Here is a 19,952-nt window from a genome sequence, read left to right as displayed (position 1 = left end):
ATAGTCTCACTGTAAGTGGCTCTTTGGTGCTTCTCATACCCTATCAATTTTGAATATCCTACTTACAGTAAGATTGTCTTTGATTTTGAAATGAAGAAAAGAATTTGCTTTGCCTTATATAAACTAAATTTAACTGGGGACATTAAACTGTTCCACCTGACAGTGAATGAAGGGTTCTGGCCCTTGGATTAGCACTGAGACTTTTAGGATAAGCACTGAATTGCAAATCACAAGGATTGAAGTTCAAGCCCACCAGCCACTCCATGGGAGATGGATAAGTCTCTCTACTCCCATAAAGATTTACAGCCTTAGAAACTCTACACAAGGTCGCAATGAGTAGGAATGGCTCCTCGGCACTAACAGCACCAACAACCCCTGAATTGCTGTGAACTAACTCATAACCAATTATAGCAGTGTCAGTTTCCACGAAGGCTGGCACTGAGCGAGCACTGAGACTATGTTGACAGCAGTCATGTTGACCCAGAGCTGAAAAGGGAGAGCCCCAGCTCAGATAGCTATATTACTTGAACTATGTTCTGCTTTGGCCTTGTGTACTCTGTTTGTTCCCCTGAGATATCAGTGCAAACTAGTAGGCATGAGACACAAGAAAATTGCTTCAGAAGGAGAAGAATCAATGTGAACTCTTTATATGGATTATTCAGATACTGACAGTGATTCTACTTTGGGATACAGCGATGATGAGGATTCCAGTGATGAAGTTCAAAGACTATCAGAGTCAGTGCACAGAAAACTGTATTTGCAAATGCTTTTTAGATTTTTTTTCATGTTCTGTAATTTCATTGAAAGAAATTTCTAATTAGTCCAAAGATGCTTAAAAAGACTATATTAGCACTCTTGTAATTATTCTTTAATTAATTGCAAGTTTGTAGTGAATTCTTTGTTAGTTTGCTAAGCAGTTGCTACTTATGCAATAGTGCATGTGTATTAATTATCATACTGAAATGAGCAAATATACAGGTAGACTTGAATGGGCATGAGATTTTCTTTGTAAAGACAATGGCCACGTTGGACCGGAGTAAATATATAGATACATATGCATTTAGGTATTATAGGCACTTAGTGTGCTAAGTTTTCAGAAACTTTGTGTTTGGTAAATATATTTAAATAGATGAGGATTTTCTTGTAATTCTGATTATAAAACTCTCTGTGGCCAATGCTTTCTAAAAATCGTACCAATTCTTAATTTGGAAATTATAAAATTCCCTGATCTGCCAAAGTATAAAAAGAAAGAAAGAGAGGAAGAAGAAAAGAAAAAAAAAGGAGAGAAGGAAAGGAAGATAGGAAGAAATCTCAATTTGAAAAATTAACTTTCACCTCTCATCCCTTTAATCACCTCTAAATGAGTATTACATGCAGCCCCTTCTAACTTGGTAGGTAACAGTTATGTAGGGAGAGATACAATAAAATAACAACACTGTATTATTAGAACCTGTGTTTTATAAGACAAATACAACAGATTTCAATAAATTCATGGAAACCCCCTCATAATACAGTATTTTATATCTAAATCCAAGTGAAATTAGTTTTTTAGCATGGTACTTGGACCCTGAAAGGGAATAAACAGACGTAACAAGTCATAGTATCATCAACTGGTATATCAGCACCTCAGCAGTAGGAATACAATGATAATGTAATGGAAAAAAGAGTTTGGCATTCAATTAACTCGGTAATGATGGAGGTCCTGGTGTTACATAACAGGATTATTACCAAAACAAAACATAACAGTGACAAGTCACAGCCACAGACTGCAACTCCAGTAATTGAGAACCAAAATGATTCATTCACCTTAATTGGTTTTACAAATGAGCACTTATAAATATATTAGTGCCATTTTTTCACAATTAAATGTAATTTTCACAATAGAGAGACATAGTTCATAATGCTTCTGAAGATTTATTCTGCATGCACATGACTTTAGAATTGTTCTTGAATTAAAATCTGATAGAACGTATAAACAATGTACTGTGGCAGAAAGAATGTGAACTTTGAAGTCACAAATCTGAGGTCAGATTCCAAAGCTACAACTGACTAGGCTAAGTCTGGCTTTGCGCATGATACCTAACTCCTCTTTTCATATAGAAATTAGGACTAATATACCCACTTTTTGTTCTATGTGTGAAATGAGAATTGTGCAAACTATGTTTTTTCTGACTATATACTAGTGATTCAGTAAATGACAATTATAATGTCTTATTTAATACGTTGCTTTCTCTAGTGTTATCCATCTTTTCAGTTTCAATATATGTCATTTCACAAGGTATAAAGCCTGACCAGTAACAAGAAACTTTTTTTTTTTAAATAAAATATTTCAATAGCTATTGACTGTCACTATTTTGACCTTTGATGTTTCCTTTCTCTGTATTTTGAAATATCAAAGTGCTTTACTTTTGTTGTAAGAAAATTGCACTCATTTTTTAAAGTAAACCTAATTTTGGCCAGAAAAAACATGGTAAAATTTTACGACATTGGAAATTTGTGATGAAAAGAGTTTTTAAATTTTTATATGCACTAAAAAATATAGTTGTAATAAAACATTATTGTGCATCTATTTTATTTTTAAAACTCTTGGAGCCATTTTTTGGATTGCAAAGATAGAATAATATAATTATGAAAAGCTAGTTTTAATGTACTTTCTATAAAATTTTGATAGTTTGCTTTTTGTTTTTAATGTTTAGGCTGGCATGGCTGGCAGCAATGTATAAGTAATAATATACACTTCCATGAAGAGCTTCTGAAGAATAAAAGTCATTCATATAATTTATGAAGGACCCAATGAACATTGCTAACATTCTCTGCATATTTAATTTATGTCACAAAAAAATCCCCAGTCACAAAGCGATTTTGGAGTTAGAAATTTTGTTTCTTGTTCTATGGAGCAGAAAGAGAATTCTCACTTTGTTCCTGGAGAGGAGTATTTCATAAATCACCAAACAAAGACTCCACATCATAGGTATGATAGTGATTTTCATGAGAAGAATAAGAAGGAGTAAAGAACACAGAACATTCACTGTCTACTTTCTGTTTACTGAGCAATGTGATAAACCTAAAGGAGCCCCAGCAGTGCTGTAGGATAAGTCTGGGCTACTAATCAATATGCTGATAGTCCAAAAACACCAATCACTCTGCAGGAGAAAGACGAGGCTTTCTGCCCTCATAAAAATCTCATATAGGGACTGTGAGTCCGAGTTCTGATGTGGCGCTGTAGGGTAAGCGCTGGGCTGCTAACCACAAGGTCATCTGTTCTGTTATGAGTCAGAACCAACGATGGCACTTAACAACAACAACAAATAAGTCCAAACTGATTTGATGACAATGGGCAAGTTTTTCTTTTCCTTTTGTTGATGTTAAACCTAACTTTGAGTTTCTTGACCACACAGTGAATAGACACTCTTGTTTTTGTTGGTGTTAGGTGCCATCAAGTCAGTTGCTACTCACAGTAACCTTATGCACAACAGAACAAAACACTGCCCCGTCCTGCACCATTCAAAAAATCATTGTTAAGCTTGAGCCCACTGCTAGAGCCATGTGCCAGTCAGTCTCATTAGGGGAGTCTTCCTCTTTTTTTCAGACCCTCACTTTACCTAGCATGATGCCATTCTCCAGGTACTGGTCCCACTGGAGAATATGTCCCAAGTATGAGAGATGACGTCTCATAAGCCTTGGCTTCTAAGGAGCTGTAGTTTCTAGCTGTAGTTGTTCTAACAATTTGTTTGTTATTGTGGCAGTCCATGATACCTCTAATATTCTTCTCCAACTCAATAACTCAAATGCATTAATTTTTCTTCGGTCTTCCTTATCCACTGTTCAACTTTGACATGCATATGAAGCTATTGAACATAACAAGGCTTGAGTCAGGAACACTTTAGTCCTCAAACTGACATCTTTGCTCTTCAACACGTTAACCATGAGTGCTGATAGTGGATCCAAGCAAAATAAATCCTTTGAAACCATCACTCTTTTCTCCATTTATCAAGATGTTACTTATGGGTCTCGTGTTGAAGATTTTAGTTTTCATTACATTGGGTTGCAACCCAGACCGAAGACTGTGGTTCTTGATCTTCATAAGTATGTATTTTGAGTCCTCTTCATTTCAGCAAGGAAGTTGTATCATCTGCATTTTACAGGTTGTTACTGAGTCTTCCTCCAATCCTGATGCCATGTTCTCGGATTATTTGATCAGCATACAGATTGAACAAGTATGGTTGAAAGAATACAACCCTGGACAACACCTTTCCTGATTTTAACCCTTCAGTGTCCCCACATTCTTTTCAAATGACTGCCTTTTGGTCTATGTACAGGTTTCTCATGAGCACAGTTAAGTGTTTCAGAATATTCACTATCCATAATTTTGTCCATAGCTTGTCATGATCCACACAGTTTGCATCGTCAATACAATACAGGTAAGCATCTTTCGATCTGCTTTCAGTCAAGATCCATCTGATGTCTCAATGATATCCCTCATTCTACATCCTCATCTGAATCTGGCTTGAACCTCTGGCCATTGCCTGTCAAAGTACTGTGGCAGGCATTTTTAAATTATCTTTTGCAAAATTTTACATGCATGTGATACTAATGATATTGTCAGAAGATTTCTGCATTCCATTGCATCACCTCTCTTTGGAGTAGTCACAAATATGGATCTCTTCCAATAAGTTGACCAGGTAGCTGTCTTCCAAATTTCTTGGCATAGATGAGTGAGTGTCTCCAGTGCTGCATCAGTTTGTTTAAAGATTTCAGTTTGTATTCCATCAATTCCCAGAGCCTTGTTCTTTGCCAGTGCCTTTGGTGCACATCAGACTTCTTTCTTCAGAATCATTGGCTCTTCATCATATGCGATTTCTTGAAATGGTTGAACATCATCCATTTTGTTTTGGTACAGTGACTCTCTGTATACCTTACATCATCTTTTGATGCTTTTTGCATCATTAAAAATTCTGCCCATAGAATCTTTTAAGTTGAGACTTGAATTTTTTCTTTAATTCTTCCAGCTTGAAAAATGCTGAAGACATTCTCCCCTTTTGGTTTTCTAACTCCAGACATTCTTATTCATCTCATTTTACAGATAAGGAAGCTAAGAATTTTACCATGACTTCTGAGCAGAGCGTTACACCTGGGATACACAAAACCAATGCAATGTAATTCCAAAACATTACCTCTGCTAGGCCACCCAATGCCTGGGGATATGGTGTCTATGCCATTCCTCAAATACCCACTTACTAAGCACCTCCTGTCTGCCAGGCATTTGGAATAAAACAGGAAACAAAATTAACCAAGATCCCTGCCATATGAGGATATGGTTCAGGGTGGAGAGACAGAGACGTTAACCAAAGGACCAAACAAATAGATGTGTCAGTTACAAATGTGAAAAGACGGATGTACAGGTGTATGTAGGGCCATGAGATCAGACAAAGGGAACCTGGCCTTATCAGTTCAGAATAACATCCTAAGAAAGGAGCATTTAGACTGTAGTGAATTAGTCAAGGAATTGGAGAGGAGCATTCTAGGCCCAAGGAAAGCATGTAAGAACTTGGGACAGGAAGGCAATGATGTGTTCAGCCCAGTTTGGCTGGAGAGAAGAGAATATGAGGGAGATTAGGAGCTGGCGACGACTCATACCTACACTATATAGGGTTTTCAAGGAGTGGTTAGTGAGTTTGTATTGCTGGCCTTGTAGTTCACATTGACCTTTTGGTCCATTGCTTATCCCACAGTGCCACAGTGTTATGGTTGGAGGTCTGCATTATCTTAAAACCAACTACCTGTGAGTTGATCTCAACTCATAGTGACCCTGTGTTGGGTTTCTCAGGCTGAAAATCTTTACCAGAGCAGAAAACCTCATCTTTCTCTGAGGAGCAGCTGTTAGGTTCTAACTGCCCTCCCTGACGTTAGCAGTCCAGTGTTTATGCTTCAGGGTCACCAGGGCTCCTCTGTTATTTTAATGGCAAGAAGAAATCATGAGGGTGAGGGGAGAGGTTCTGTATGTGTGCATGTTTTGTATTGGGAATGCAGATCTGAGATGCATAATTAAATTAGACTGATATAATTCTGATATGATTAACATAATTAAATTAGGCCCATTGATTAAAGTGGGAGCCTGGTGGCTCCATATGATAAACACTGGACTGCAAACCACAAAGTCCGCAGTTCAAGTCCAGCGGTGGTTCTGCAGGAGAAAAACGAGGCTTTGGGCTCCCTCAAAGATTTAAAGCCACAGAATCCCTATACAGGGACGTGATGAGTCAGAAGCATCTGCCTGGCACTTAACAGTTGCAGTTTAACCTTACAAGTACAAATGTTTGAAATTTCTGAAACTTGATTCTTACTCATTACGGGGGAGTGGAAGGGGACTGTGAATGTATATTTCAGTTTTCTAGTGCTGCTGTGTTAATGTGGGTTAATGCGCTGGATTGCATAGTAGATTTGAACCGCAAGGTCAGTGGTTCAAGCTCACCAGGTACTCCTTGGAAACAGGGTCACTGTGGCTGTACTTAACAAAAACAACAACAAAGTGCTGCTGTAACAGAAATACCAAAAGTGGATGGCTTTAACAATTTTATTTTCTCACAGTTTAGGAAGCTAGACATCCTATTTTGGAATGCAGGTTCTAAGAAAATTCTTTTTTCTCTCTTTGTTTCCTGGTTTTAGGAGGTAGTAGGTCCGTTGATCTCTGTTGTTTAATTTCTTTTATAGCTCAAAAGAGGTTGACTCAAGATACAACCTAATCCTGTACATTTCATACTGGTTTGTGAACATTGCTGCCACTGATCTGGCCTCATTAACACTGTGTTGTTGTTGTTGTTGTTGTTGTTGAATGTTACTTGGTGGGTTCCAATTCATGGTGATCCTGTGCAGGGTTTCCAAGGAGTGGCTGGTGGGTTTGAACTGCAGTCCAGTGCATATTCCTACAGCATCACACCAGGTCTCCATTAACATTATAGAGGTCAGGATTTACAATGCTTGGAATAATTACATTAGATCCCCAAATGGAGGAGAATCACTTAATCATAAGAATCATGTCCTAGCCAAACTGACAGATATTTGGGGACTATAATTCAGTCCATAACATTGAGCTTTTATGCTTAGCAAAATTCAAGAAGCCAGTAGTGGTGAGTGACAGCATCAGTACCTTTGTGGACAGTAAGAGAAAAATTAAGACCAGTGATTTAAATGACTAGTCATTTTTATCATGTTGAAACGATTTATTTGTATTAGATTACATGTCGTAATTTTTCTCATAATTACAAATTAAACAATGGAATCCTATGAAAATGAAAATTAACAACCATGTTCCCCAAACTGGGCTAATAGTAATCAATATCAGCATCCTGAGAGGGATGGTTGAATGCATTTTTTTTTTTATCCTTATAGACCTTGTATATATCTGTATGCAATAAATTACTTGGCTTTTTACTAAAATTCATTTTATTCTACAAACTGTCTTGCAACTTGCTTTTTCACTTAATCTAACGTATTAACACAGAATGATAAACATACTGACCTTCTAAATTAATATACTTATCTCTAACTCATTTTTCTTAAGTATTTCAAACATTTCAGTATTACAGTTTGTTCCCCTTTTCTCCTGTTGATGGAGATACAGCCTCATTTTAAATCCTCTACCCATAACACCTCACCAGCGGCTCCTTGGAAACCCTATACAGGGTCGCTATGGGTCGAAATCAACTTGACAGGACTTAACAACAACAACAACAACAACCCGTAACACACACACGAAGAAGAGTGCCGTAAGCCTCCTAGTTTCACTTACAGAATTCCTAATAGTGAAATACACCTTATTTTTAAAATTTACTGAGTATTTCCAAGTTGTCTTTCAGAGAGGCAGCAGCAGGCTGTCTGCACATTTTCTGGCTGAGGGGGGATCTCTTCAATTTTTGCTGATTTGAGAAACAGGAATAGGTTTTTATATTTCACTGATACTGAATGTCATATCCCCGCCCCCCCTCCCCCCCAAAATATGTGTCAGTTTGACTAGGCCATGATTTTTAGTGGTTTGGCAGTTATGTAATGTTCCCACAAAGTATGATCTGATGTGACAAACCGATAAGAGGAACAAGAGTGGGTTATGCCACTCTCTATGCCATCACACCCCTGATTCAGTGTAAAGGAAATTCCCGTGTGCAGAACTCAGAGGGCCCACTCCCACAACATGAAAGAAGAGCCAAGAGTGGAGTGTGTCCTTTGGGCCTGAGGTCTTTGCACTGTGAAGCTCCTAGATCCAGGGAATGACTGATGTTAAGATACATGGAAATCTCGTAGGAATTCTGGGCTACAGATGCTGAAAGGAGGCAAGGGCCTTGCCCAAGAGCTGGTACTCTGAATTTGGGCCGCTCTGTGGGTTAACACTCTGCACTGCAAGATAAATTTGAACCTCAGGGTTACCAGTAGTTCAAGCTCACCAGCTGCTCCTCAGAAACCCCGTACAGGGTCACTGTGGGTGGAAACCAAATTGTGCCACTAACAACAACAAACTATAAAAGGAGTCCTGGTGTGGTGCTGTGGGATAAAGCACTGGACCGAAAGGTCTGTTTGAACCACAGGCCGGTGGTTCAAACTTACCAGCTGCTCATCAGAAACCCTATGCAGCGTGGCTATAAGTTAGAACCTACTCAATGGCACTTAACAGCAATAATAAAAACAAACTATAAAATAATAAATTTCTGTTTCGTAAAGTCATTCATTTGTGGTATTTCTGATGTAGAGATGAAGTTTAGAATATTTTCATATCATGACTAACCACTGGGGATTTATGTTTTATGATGTGTCGATTCATACTCTATGATGATGTTTTGCTGTTTCCCGTATCTTTTTCCTATATCTTTGTAGGAGAAGGCCAGATCTTCAGGTCCTTTCAAAACTCATCTATAAATGTTCATGATCATTATTCAATTAACTGTATTATGAGCACAGGGAATGATGCCATCAAATTTTCTTTCTCTTGTCTAAGTGAAGCCTCAAATGTGGAAATTCTAACTACTCAATTTGTGAGATTAACAAGTGTAAGGTGGTTTCTCAGAAAAAAATTTCGAAACATGAGCAAAGCTTAAATTTACAGTAGATAAATCACCATAATTTAGTATGTTTTCTGAATTAGAGTGAACACTTGTATTTGAAATTTGAAGCTATTTTACTTTAGTATCTTTCTATTTTTTGTACAGGGAAGATGTGAGGACAGCAAACGTCATTGCTGCAGAAGCTGTTACCTGCCTTGTGATCGACAGAGAGTAAGTATATTGCTTTGTTATTATGTGTATTTCACACTATTGTCTGTCACATACATAAGTTCCTGGAATGAAAAATCATTTTATTGTGCTGATAATACTTGTTTCATATTATTTCATTTTTAAATGAGTTGTTACGTACTTGATTTTCATCCCTTCTTTTCCTAGAAGTGACTGGCTCTCCCCCAGTCTGCCTTTGTGATCTTCAACAAGGTGCTTAACCACGATGAGCTTCACCTCAGTGAGCTCATTTATAGACTGAGGATAACACACGCAGCACAGAGGATTGTGAGGATTAATGGGAACATGTTACGAAGCATTCCACCAAGCGCTTTGAATCAGTAAACACTCTGTCAGTGCTATTTAAGTTTTTAGAGTTACCATTACTATTAGAATTAAGCATGCTTTCATTATTTTTCTGTATCCCTCCATCTCTAGCTTTCTACAATATATATGTAAGTATTTAAGGAAGGCATCTTTGGAGAAAGCATCAGTTATAAACATAGGCAGATTTTTAGGGCAATTCAGAGTTTGCTCAGTGATACTCTTCCTTGTTTCTTCTCTCTGTTTTAGCTTAACATTCTCATTCCCTGAATCTTTTACTGGTTAAACTACAAATATCAAATCACTGACTCACAAAAAGTGCTATTAAAATGAATGTACAGTATCTGGGAGCACTCCATCAATTTTCCACATTGTAGTGTATGAAGAAATGTTCATCAAAAGAGCTAAATGATGGACCCAAGAAAGAGAACTGTAAAGCATATGTTTTCGTGGGGCTGCTCCAGCTGAAAGACTATTAGTGTCTGTGTGAAGTGAAACTGAAGACCAGAAACGTTCAACCTAGAATACTGGAATGAAATGCTGAGCTCAGGGACTCTGGGTGGAAAGGAATTCATTTGAATCACAGCTATCACTGTTGGAGTCCCTTTCTGCTGGATGGCAAGAATCAGATAGTAGCAATCTATAAAATGTTAGGCATACCAGGAACATCGCCTAAAAAGATACTCTTTGTCAAGTTCCAAAAGCAATAACTTCTCATTCGTTGCTTTTTCTATTCAACATACACTTATTGAGGACCTTCCTTGTATAAAAATGTTGTGTTGATGTTCTACAGGATGAAAGGAAGGAATGGGGCATACAGTCTTCTTTTGGGCTTTTGATTTTAATAAAGAAAATACATATGTATACAAATAAGCTGTCATGCAAGATAGAAGTTTAATTAAAGTGACCATTTCTAACTGAAATGTTATCAACCTAGGTCTCGTTGAGCATGACTGAAGGAGGTAGAAAAAACAAAAACCAGAGACTAGGTGAAAGGCATAGGTCAAGGGAAGGCTTTACTTTGTTTGATTGAAGAAAGAGAAAGCCAAGACCATAGTCACGAAGATGAGCTGCTAACCAAAGGGGTTTGCAGTTTTAAATATGTCCACCAGGAGGTGGAATCCGGGTGTGGCTCTGGGATTAATGCACAGGACTTCAAAATCAATCTGAATTTTAGGTCAGCGGTTCAAGCTCACCAGTCACTCCTTGGAAACTTTATACAGTGTCACTGTGGATCAGAATTGACTTGACAGCACTTTACAACAATAAATCAAGAAGTAAATGGGGGAATAATGCACACATGAAGTAGAGTGCTCCCAGATTATGCATTGGGGAAGGGTTACAAACCTTGGCCAGGAAGTGTCTTGTTGGACTCCTCACTTCTAAATGTTGTCTGAGTTGGTGACATCTTTCCGGTGTCATTTTGTTCCTTGACCAAAGTTCTTTTGTACTGGGATTAACTGAAAGTTGTGACTTTCTTTTCTGTGCATGCTTGGTGGGGCAGATCTGGTTATAGCCAATACTCGTTTGTTGTGGTGGCTTACTTTCAAGGAGGAAACAAGGCTCAACAGAAAAAAAGTTATCAATAGGTTACTCTATGAGGTACATATTTCAGCATCGTGGGACAGTGTCTCTTGTACTTTAAAGGTAGGTTCATTAGCCAAACAGTAGAATTCACAATGCTTCACAGGGCAAGGTAGATTGGGGGGCATCTCAGCAGAGAATCAGGTTAAGTTTTATGGAAAATGGTATTCATAACTATTTCTGTACATGTGAGAGGAACAATACAAATGGAGAAACCAGCATAACCAACGCTAGAAACTAAGAACTGTTGCACCTGGCTCCAGTGAAGCTTTGTAAAGGAGGTGGAGAGTAAGTTTACTAACATGTTGTGGTTAGTTAATGCACAGAAAATCATGAATATTGAAGTAGGATAATTCTGAAAATTGAATGCTGAATTAATGTTACTTTTACTTTGTATTAAGTAGACTAATTTGACAATGGTGTGTAAGATGAGATTTTGGAAGTGGAGTATCTGGTTGTTGTTGTTGTTGTTGTTAAGTTCCATTTCATGGTGACCTACATAGGGTTTCTGAAGTTGTAAATCTTTGTAGGAGCAGAAAGCCATCCTTGTGGTTCACAATTCAATGCTTAACCTAGAGAGTCACCACACTACCCAAAATATATAGTTGTGGTTGTTGTTAAATGCTGTCGAGTTGAGTAAATAGTGACCCTGTGTAGGGTTTACAAGGAGTGGCTGGTGAGTTTGAACCATTAACCTTGTGGTTCAAACTGACTTTGCAGTCTAGCGCTTTATCCCATATGCCACACCAGAACTCCAAGTATCTGGTTGTTGTTGGTGGTGAGTGCCTTCAAGTCGGTTCCAACTCATCATGACCCTGTATAGGGGTTCTGAGGAGTGGCTGGTAGGTGTGAACTTGCGACTCAAACTGTCTGTAGTCTAGTGCATTATCCTGCAGCGCCATACCAGGACTCAAGTTGTTGTTGTTGTTGTTGTTGTTAAGTGCTGTGGAGTTGCTTCTGACTCATAGTGACTCTATATAGGGTTTCTGAGGAGCAGCTGGTGCACTTGAACTGCCAACCTTGTGGTTCATAGCGACCTTGCAGTCCAGCACATTAACCCACAGTGCCACACCAGGACTCCAGGACTCAAGCTAGACCAGTGTATATTCTGTTGATGTTCATGAGACACTTTACAGGAGGCATGCATAAGAAGGAAAAGTTAAAATCAGAGAGAGGGCTAACATGTGACTGAACATGTTAGAGATATAGTCATGATTGAGAAGGCCTAGACGTACTATAGAAGAGGAAATGTTTTGGAAGCGTGATGGCATCCCACTAAGGATATAGTGAATTTTACATATAATATAAGGACATCTCTGGTAACATAGTGGTTATGAGTCAGGCTGATAACTGCAAGGTCAGCAGTTCAAAACTACCAGCAGTTCCATAGGAGAAAGATGAGGCTTTCTACTTCCTTAAAGATTTACAGCCTCAGAAACCATATTCAGGGTGGCTGTGAGTCAGAACTGACTCGACAACACATAACCACCACTACCACGGATAATTTAGAAATGCAAGGATAGGTGCTCTGCGGGAGGTTGGCATGTGGTCCAGATAAAATGTAAAAACTTGCCTATATGACGTTAACAACTGAAGCACATGAGAGTCAATAGACTACACAAAAGGGTAGAGAAGACAAAAGGACCAAGTTCATAATTTGGGAAGTTTTTACATTTAAGAGTCAGTCAGTCATGAAAAGGTAAATCTAGTGAAGGAAATTGAGACGTTAGCAATCAGAGCAGTGCATAAAACCTCAGAAAAACTAAGAGAATGTTTTGAGAGAAGTCAGCAACATTAAACACAAATGCAAAGCTAAGAGAAAAAAGCAATGAATTTAGTAACCTGGGAGAAAATCATTTTAATAACGTGGCTGGAATGGAATCCAGGTAACCAAGAAGGACACTTGGAAGTTGAAGAGAGAGGATGGGACCCTTTTTATCCTCTTAGAGTAATTAAAGGATTTCACACAGGAAATGACAAGATCAACAAAAGAAAATGTTTTATTTTGACATTTTCTTTTGTTGATCTTGTCATTTCCTGTGTGAAATCCTTTAAGGATCTAAGGTCAAGAAAATGTGACAAGGGGAGTGAGGAAATAAGACCACACTGAACTCAAAATTTTTCTTGCAAAACTTTTAATAAAATTAAAAAGAAAGAGGGAGGGAAGGAACAGGAGATGATTGTGAGAATGGGTATCTATGCCTATTCTGGAAGATTAAGCAAATGAAATACTAAAGGGAATAACCAAAGAAAATGAAGTTACAGAGAAGGCAGCTGAGAGCAAATGAACACGGTAACTAGGAGAATTTTTGTTTCCAAAAAAATTGTAGAAAAGATGCTGAGGTGCAGATAACTTGTGGAACAATCGATCTTAACCTGGCCTCTATAGCATAGGATAAAGGGAAGAGTGAGAATGGGTCAGAGGGTCAAGGAGGTTGACAGGTCATTGAAGGTAGCACATACAGCATATTATATCTCTGTAGTGCTTTATAATTTGTGAATTTTCACATAGATAAAATATATCTTATAGGAGAGGAAAAAAATCCATAGAGGTTTAATAACTTGATGAGATTTTGTGCTAAAGAGTTATTGTTGTTAAGTGCCGTCAAATCAATTCTGACCCATAGCCACCCTATATAGGGTTTCCAAGGAGTAGCTGGTGAGTTTGAACAACCGACCTTGCAATTCAAACAACTTTGCAGTCTGACGCATTAGCCTACAGTGCCACACTAGGGCTCGGTGCTAAAGATTAGAGCCCATATTAATCTAACCACAGAGGATGAAAATTTCTGAGTCATTTAGTCTAGCTCCTTCATTATAGTTAAGTGTGATCACAAGAGCTGAAGAAACATCAAGTAGTCGCACAAACATATCTTCACCTGCACCCTCTTTGTCTCTGTTCCCAATCTAGACATACGCAGTCTGCAATGGAGAGTGCATGAACTTGATCAACTAAAACTGAGTATTTAATTCCTGACTGCACAACTTTTATGATACTTTGAGCAAGATACTTAAATTTAAACCTCACATTTAGATTTCCTGTCTGTAAAATGAGCTAATATTACCTAAAGTGTAGACTTGCTTTGAGGTTCAATGTAACACATGGAAAGGCCCGTGCACAAAATGAGACAGATAGTAAGCGCTCTGAAAACGTGCCCTTTCTCTTTCTATAGAAGACATAGGAATCTCCTGGATTTAGCAGCTTTTTTTTCCTAATCAAGATAAAACCTACCTTAGGGGATTTATACAGATACATAGAGAGAGGTCTTCCTTTAAGCATAAATACTAAGAAGAAGACAGCTTGAAATTGGGACTCAAGAAGTGCATCCCTGCCATCTAAGGAGAGAAGTTGGACTTGCCATCAAATGGTGAATTCACAGCTTTGGGGGAAAAAAAAATCCAAGTCAAACTGTAACTGAAGGATTCTGTCAAAACCCGGCTGCTGGTACCTAATTTATTGCCAATTATAGGAGCACCAGGGCTTCATCCCATGCAAACATATGGCAGACATTAGGACTGTCAGCAAACGGAGCTTCCTGCACAAATTTACAAGCAAGGTAGCATATTACATAAGCTAGTGATGGTGCTTTATCATTCCAGAGGCAGAATAAAAGATCATTGTAACTAATCATGTACATCAGATTTTTTTAAACCCTCATCACAAGCCAGAAAATGATAAACAAATACAAGGTTTCCTCAGAAAGTATCCTCTAGGGATTGGTTTTTCCAATATGATCATTAGCTTAGTTAGTATCTACAATGGTTCCAACATTTATTAAAATTATCTGAAAAAGAATATTAGTTAAATAATTGCCTCAATTCTGCACTTAATCTGTTTCTATTGCTGCTGTTGTTAAATGCCATCAAGTTCTATGCCATTTATCAATCATGTATAGGGTTTTGAGGAGTGGTAGTAGCTTTGAACCACCGACCTTGCAGTTAACTGTCCAGTGCATATCCTGCAGCACCAGACCAGGACCCCATATTTCTATTAGTAAATATCATATATGTATATGTATAAGTAACTTTAATACCTTTAACTTTGGAATTCTTAATAAGAAAGAAGTATAAAAGTAAGCTCATTATTGTGTTCTGAAGTTAACTGAGAGCTCAAGAAATTATTGCTTTTTCATTATCCTTTTGTTGTTGTTAAGTGTCGTTGAATTAGTTCTGACTTATATGGACCCTCTATAAGGTTTCTGAGGAGTGGCTGGTGTATTTAAACTTCTGAACTTGTGGTTAGCAGGCCAGTGGTTATCTTACATCATCACACCAGGAAATTGCTTATGAAGCTACAAGCAACTTAAATTAAGTTAACTAATTATTTTAATGATTTTAATGATCATTTAATGAATTGCTGATCATTGTCAAAGACAGTAGCTTATGTAAACTAGTAAATCTCAAAACAGTTATATACTTTTCTCCAGGAAATTAAGATTTAACTTGGATGTCTAATGTTATCCCCTGGTTTATCTTATAATACCAGGACCTACGAATCGGGCTGCGAAACTTAAGGTCAGCGGTTCAAAACTACCAGTCGCTCCACGGGAGAAAGATGAGGCTTTCTACTCCCGTAAAGATTTACACCCTCAGAAACCCTGTACAGTGTCGCTATGGGTCAGAACCGACTCAACGGCACTTAACAACAACAACAACAACAACCAGGATCTAGCCCTACTGATGATGCCAATTGTAATATTTCATGTTGGCTTTCCATAGCAATGTCTGAGTTCCATATATTTCCCTTCTGCCCAGGTCACCTCATTCCCAAGTAAGGACACACCAGCTCTCCCTTTGATCCAGGAACAAAACAGGTGACACCTGGCATAGCACCAAGGCTACTACTGTCTATGTTGATTGGTTGCTCCCTGTGGCCTGTTAATCACTTTGACTACTACTACTTCTGGTGATCTCAAGCTGAAATGACACTTTATCACCACTGCTTTTCAAACTTTTTGTTTTAGCTCCCAAATTCATTTTTTAAATAAAATCAATTGGAAAGTGGAAAAAATAGAGCCTTTCTCTCTGCTATGAGGTCAAGGTTCTAGGATATTTGAGTCTTCCTCTTCTCACCAGATTCCTCCAGATTATCCTAGAGACCCTCCATGAAAACCCATGAGTCACTAAGAATGGTTTATAACCAGAAATGGCTGGTCCAAGACCCATCTGGTCATTAACACTTCGTGGTATTTTATCACACCAGGGCTCGTTAGTTACACCTATTGAAACCAAGTGTCAGGGATGACGGCAAGGAACTAACCTAGAGAACTGAGTGTACTGAGCCATAAAAATGATGTGGTTCAGAGGGAGTGTCAGACAGTATGGTAGGCACTACAAGTGGCAATCTGTGATATTACTTTAGCTCTGAGACCCGGCAAGTCTGGGTTACTGCAGTTCAAGTGTTTAAAGGTTATAGAGGTTCAGTGCCTTATGCCTTATATATTATGTAATATGTCTATTCATGTTGTATATTTAAAGGAGTGGCCAGTTAACTAATATTTGGGAAACAGCTCATATAAACATGGCTGGTCCCAAAGCCTTGTGGAAAACTGTACCAGATAGGTTTCCAAGAAAGATTGTTGTTGTCAGGTGCCATCGAGTCAGAACTGACTCATAGTGACCCCATGCACAGCAGAACGAAACAATGTCCGATCCTGGGCCAACCTCACTACCGCTGCCACACTTGAGTCCATCAATGATGCTCCCTGTCCAATCTATCTCGTTAGGGGTCTTCCTCTTTTTCTCTGACCCTCCACCTTACCCAGCATGACATCCTTCTCCAGCGACTGTTTCCTCCGGACAATATGTCCAAAGTATGAGAGACAAAGCTTAGCCATCCTGGCCTCCAAGGAACACTCTGACTGTACTTCTTCCAAAACAGATCTATTGGTTCTTTTGGCAGTCCATGGCACTTTCAGTATTCTCCTCCAACACCTCAACTCAAAGGCATCAATTCTTCTATGATCTTCCTTATTCACTGTCCAGCTTTCGCATTCATATGAGGCTATTGAAAATACCATGGCTTGGGTCAGGCGCACCTTAGTCCTCAAGCTGACATCTCTGCTCTTCAATACTTTAAAAAGTTCCTGTGCAGAAGATTTGCCCAATGCAATACGTCGTCAGATCTCTTGACTGCTGCTTCTGCGAGTGTTGATAGTTGATCCAAGAAGAATGAAGTCCTTGACAACTTCAATCTTTTCTCCATTGATAAGAATGTTGTTTATTGGTCCAGTGGTGAGGATTTTTGTTTTCTTGACATTGAGACGTAATCCATATTGAAGGCTGTGCTCTTTGATCTTCATCAGTAAGTGTTGTTTAAAGTCCTCATTTTCAGCAAGCAAGGTTGTATCATTTGCATATCACAGGTTGTTAAAGAGTCTTCCTCCATAGAAAAAAGTGTTCCTGGAGCTGGCAAATATGAAGACTATTTCTCAGCAGCCACAGTGGATTCTTGGTATTATAGTTGGGTACTTTTCACTACTTAGGTTTAATGTTTATTCATTAAGAAAAAATAATAACACTACCTATCTCCTGGCAGGCATTCTGTTGGATACCAAGACTACCAAAATGAGTAAAACATATGTAATGTAGGTTTGAAAACAATATATAGGATCATCTCAGTTAGAAACAAATAGTGGCTGTATTAAGATTTTTTTTTGTTGTGACTTTACCAGTGCCAATAGGAAAACCCCATATTAATCACCTTATCTTCTAGATGTACCTTTTTCTGGATCTAATTACTAGCTCTGTAACTATATCTTCGTGGGTCTCCATTATGGTGCTTTGGATCCTGACCTGTACCCGTATGTTCTCCTGTCCTCATTGAATATGTTGGAGCAGTGCCTTTGTCCATCTCCTTAGTAGCTATTGCTTCTTAGATGTTCCATTTCAAATTTTGAAGGCAAAACAAACAAAAGTATTGAGTTCCAGTTTTGAGCTAGATAGAGCCATTAGTGGAACAGCAAAGCAGGAAAGTGGGCAGTTAACTATATCAGGAGCTAGAGTATCAGAGGAGATGCACCTATGTGAAAAAATTAGTATTTGTCCAACTTCTCTTAGGGAGGGTGCTATAATGTTTCTTGTAAGCAGTTTGGTGCAGAGTGAGACTCTCTAAGGGTAATGCTAAAGGAGATGATCACTGAACTGACCAACAAAAATAGTGGGTTGTGATAAGTACAAGAGTTCTATTTTCTGAGTAGGTTATACAGGTATGAAGCTAGAACTGTGTGCTTTAAACAAACAGTTGGTAAATTTTATCTTTAAACAGCCAGTAGTAAACTTTTAAGACTTGTGGGTCATATGATCTCTGTTGCAATTGCTCAACTCTGCCATTATAGTGCAAACACAGTCTCAGAACAGTAGGTAGCCACTGAGCATCGGTATGTTCCAATAAAGCTTTCAAATTTCATGCCATTTTGGCATATCAGAAAGTATTATTTTTCTTGTGATGTTTTTCAACCATGTAAGAATATAAAAATCAATCTTAGCTCACCATTATTATGAAAACAGGTGGTCATTCTTGGATTGTAGACCGTAGTTTGCTGATTGGACATAAACAATGTAAAAGAGTTGAGTGTTGCCCTCAATGGTCTTATTTTGATGCTTCTCTTTTTAAGTAAGTATCAAATCAATATATGAAAATATTGATTAAAAAAACAAAAAAAACAAAAAAAAAAACAATTCCTCTGCCTTTGAGTCAGTTCCATCATAGATACCCAAGAGGACAAAGTAGATTTACTCACAAGAGTTTCCAAAGCTGTAATCTTTACAAAGCAGATTGCCATGTCTTTCTCCCACGGAGTAGCTTATGAGTTCCAACTGGGACCTTTCAGTGATTTGAAATGCCTGATTATTAGCCTGCCCTTGGGTGTCAGTCCCCCTCAGTGCCATATACAGAGGAGTTTCAAAAAGTTTGTGGAAAAATGGAATTAAAGGATAATGGAATTTTTACACATACTTTTTGAAGCACCTTGTATATTCTGCTCTTTCTGACAGTCATTTTCCCTTTTTTCCTCTCTCTCTGCTTCTCTCTCTCTCTCTCTCTCTCTCTTTCTCTCTCTCTCTCTCTCTCACACACACACACACACACACACACACAGAAAGAGAGAAAGCAGGGAGAAGAACATATTTCTTTCTTTCTTTTGGATCCCTGCCACCTCTTCATTCTGCTCTCAAATTTTCTAGGACTTTGCTTCAGGCTTTGCATTAATTTTGATAACAGCTAATTAGAGATTAAGGTGGTTCTCTGCAAGAGGTATTTGCATTTTGATGATATACCCCTGAAGACTGAAAAGCCATGCAAACACCAAGGAATATTTTAGAATTTCAAATCCCATGGTGAGGGGCTGTAGGGGGAAGGTTTGGGGACAACAGGGCCTCTCAGGCATCATTCTAACCTACCAACCATGGGTCTCCAGGGATGTGTGGAGATCCATGCTCCCAGTGTTCATCTGACCCACCTAGATCACCTGTCTCCTTCTCTTCATATAGTTTGTCAAACTGTGTCCACACAGTAGGAATATAGGGACTCTACATTGCCTGTGGTCACATTGCTTAACTGATACGGTGATAAACTTTATTTCACAACTTCAGCCTTTTACTACAGCCTAAGTGGATTTTATTTTGGTTCATTTTCCAGTATGAAATCTGGGGTGATGTGAGGCTATTGGAAGGGTGATCATAAGGAAACAAATGTGCCTTACTAGAATGATGTCAGTTGCGATCGTTGGGGTTTGTCATTTTTATGGAGTAGTGTGCTTTTCCAAAAATTAAAAAAAAAAAAAA

The 19,952-nt window shown here is 38.4% G+C and overlaps 1 protein-coding gene across 2 annotated transcripts in view; it reads left to right on the top strand.

Moving 5' to 3' along the window:
• The window catches only part of PRKG1 (protein kinase, cGMP-dependent, type I), a 1,720,113-nt gene that overhangs the window by 1,502,098 nt on the left and 198,063 nt on the right, over positions 1 to 19,952 (top strand). For both annotated transcript variants that reach the window (XM_006831109.1, XM_006831110.1), the window contains exon 8: positions 9,198 to 9,263. In XM_006831109.1, the coding sequence (XP_006831172.1) occupies positions 9,198 to 9,263 (66 nt within the window). The remainder of the gene's footprint in view (positions 1 to 9,197; positions 9,264 to 19,952) is intronic.

The sequence above is a fragment of the Chrysochloris asiatica genome, unplaced genomic scaffold, assembly GCF_000296735.1.
Source record: "Chrysochloris asiatica unplaced genomic scaffold, ChrAsi1.0 scaffold00003, whole genome shotgun sequence".
Classification (NCBI taxonomy): Eukaryota; Metazoa; Chordata; class Mammalia; order Afrosoricida; family Chrysochloridae; genus Chrysochloris; species Chrysochloris asiatica.
This window is presented reverse-complemented; position numbering and strand designations above follow the sequence as displayed.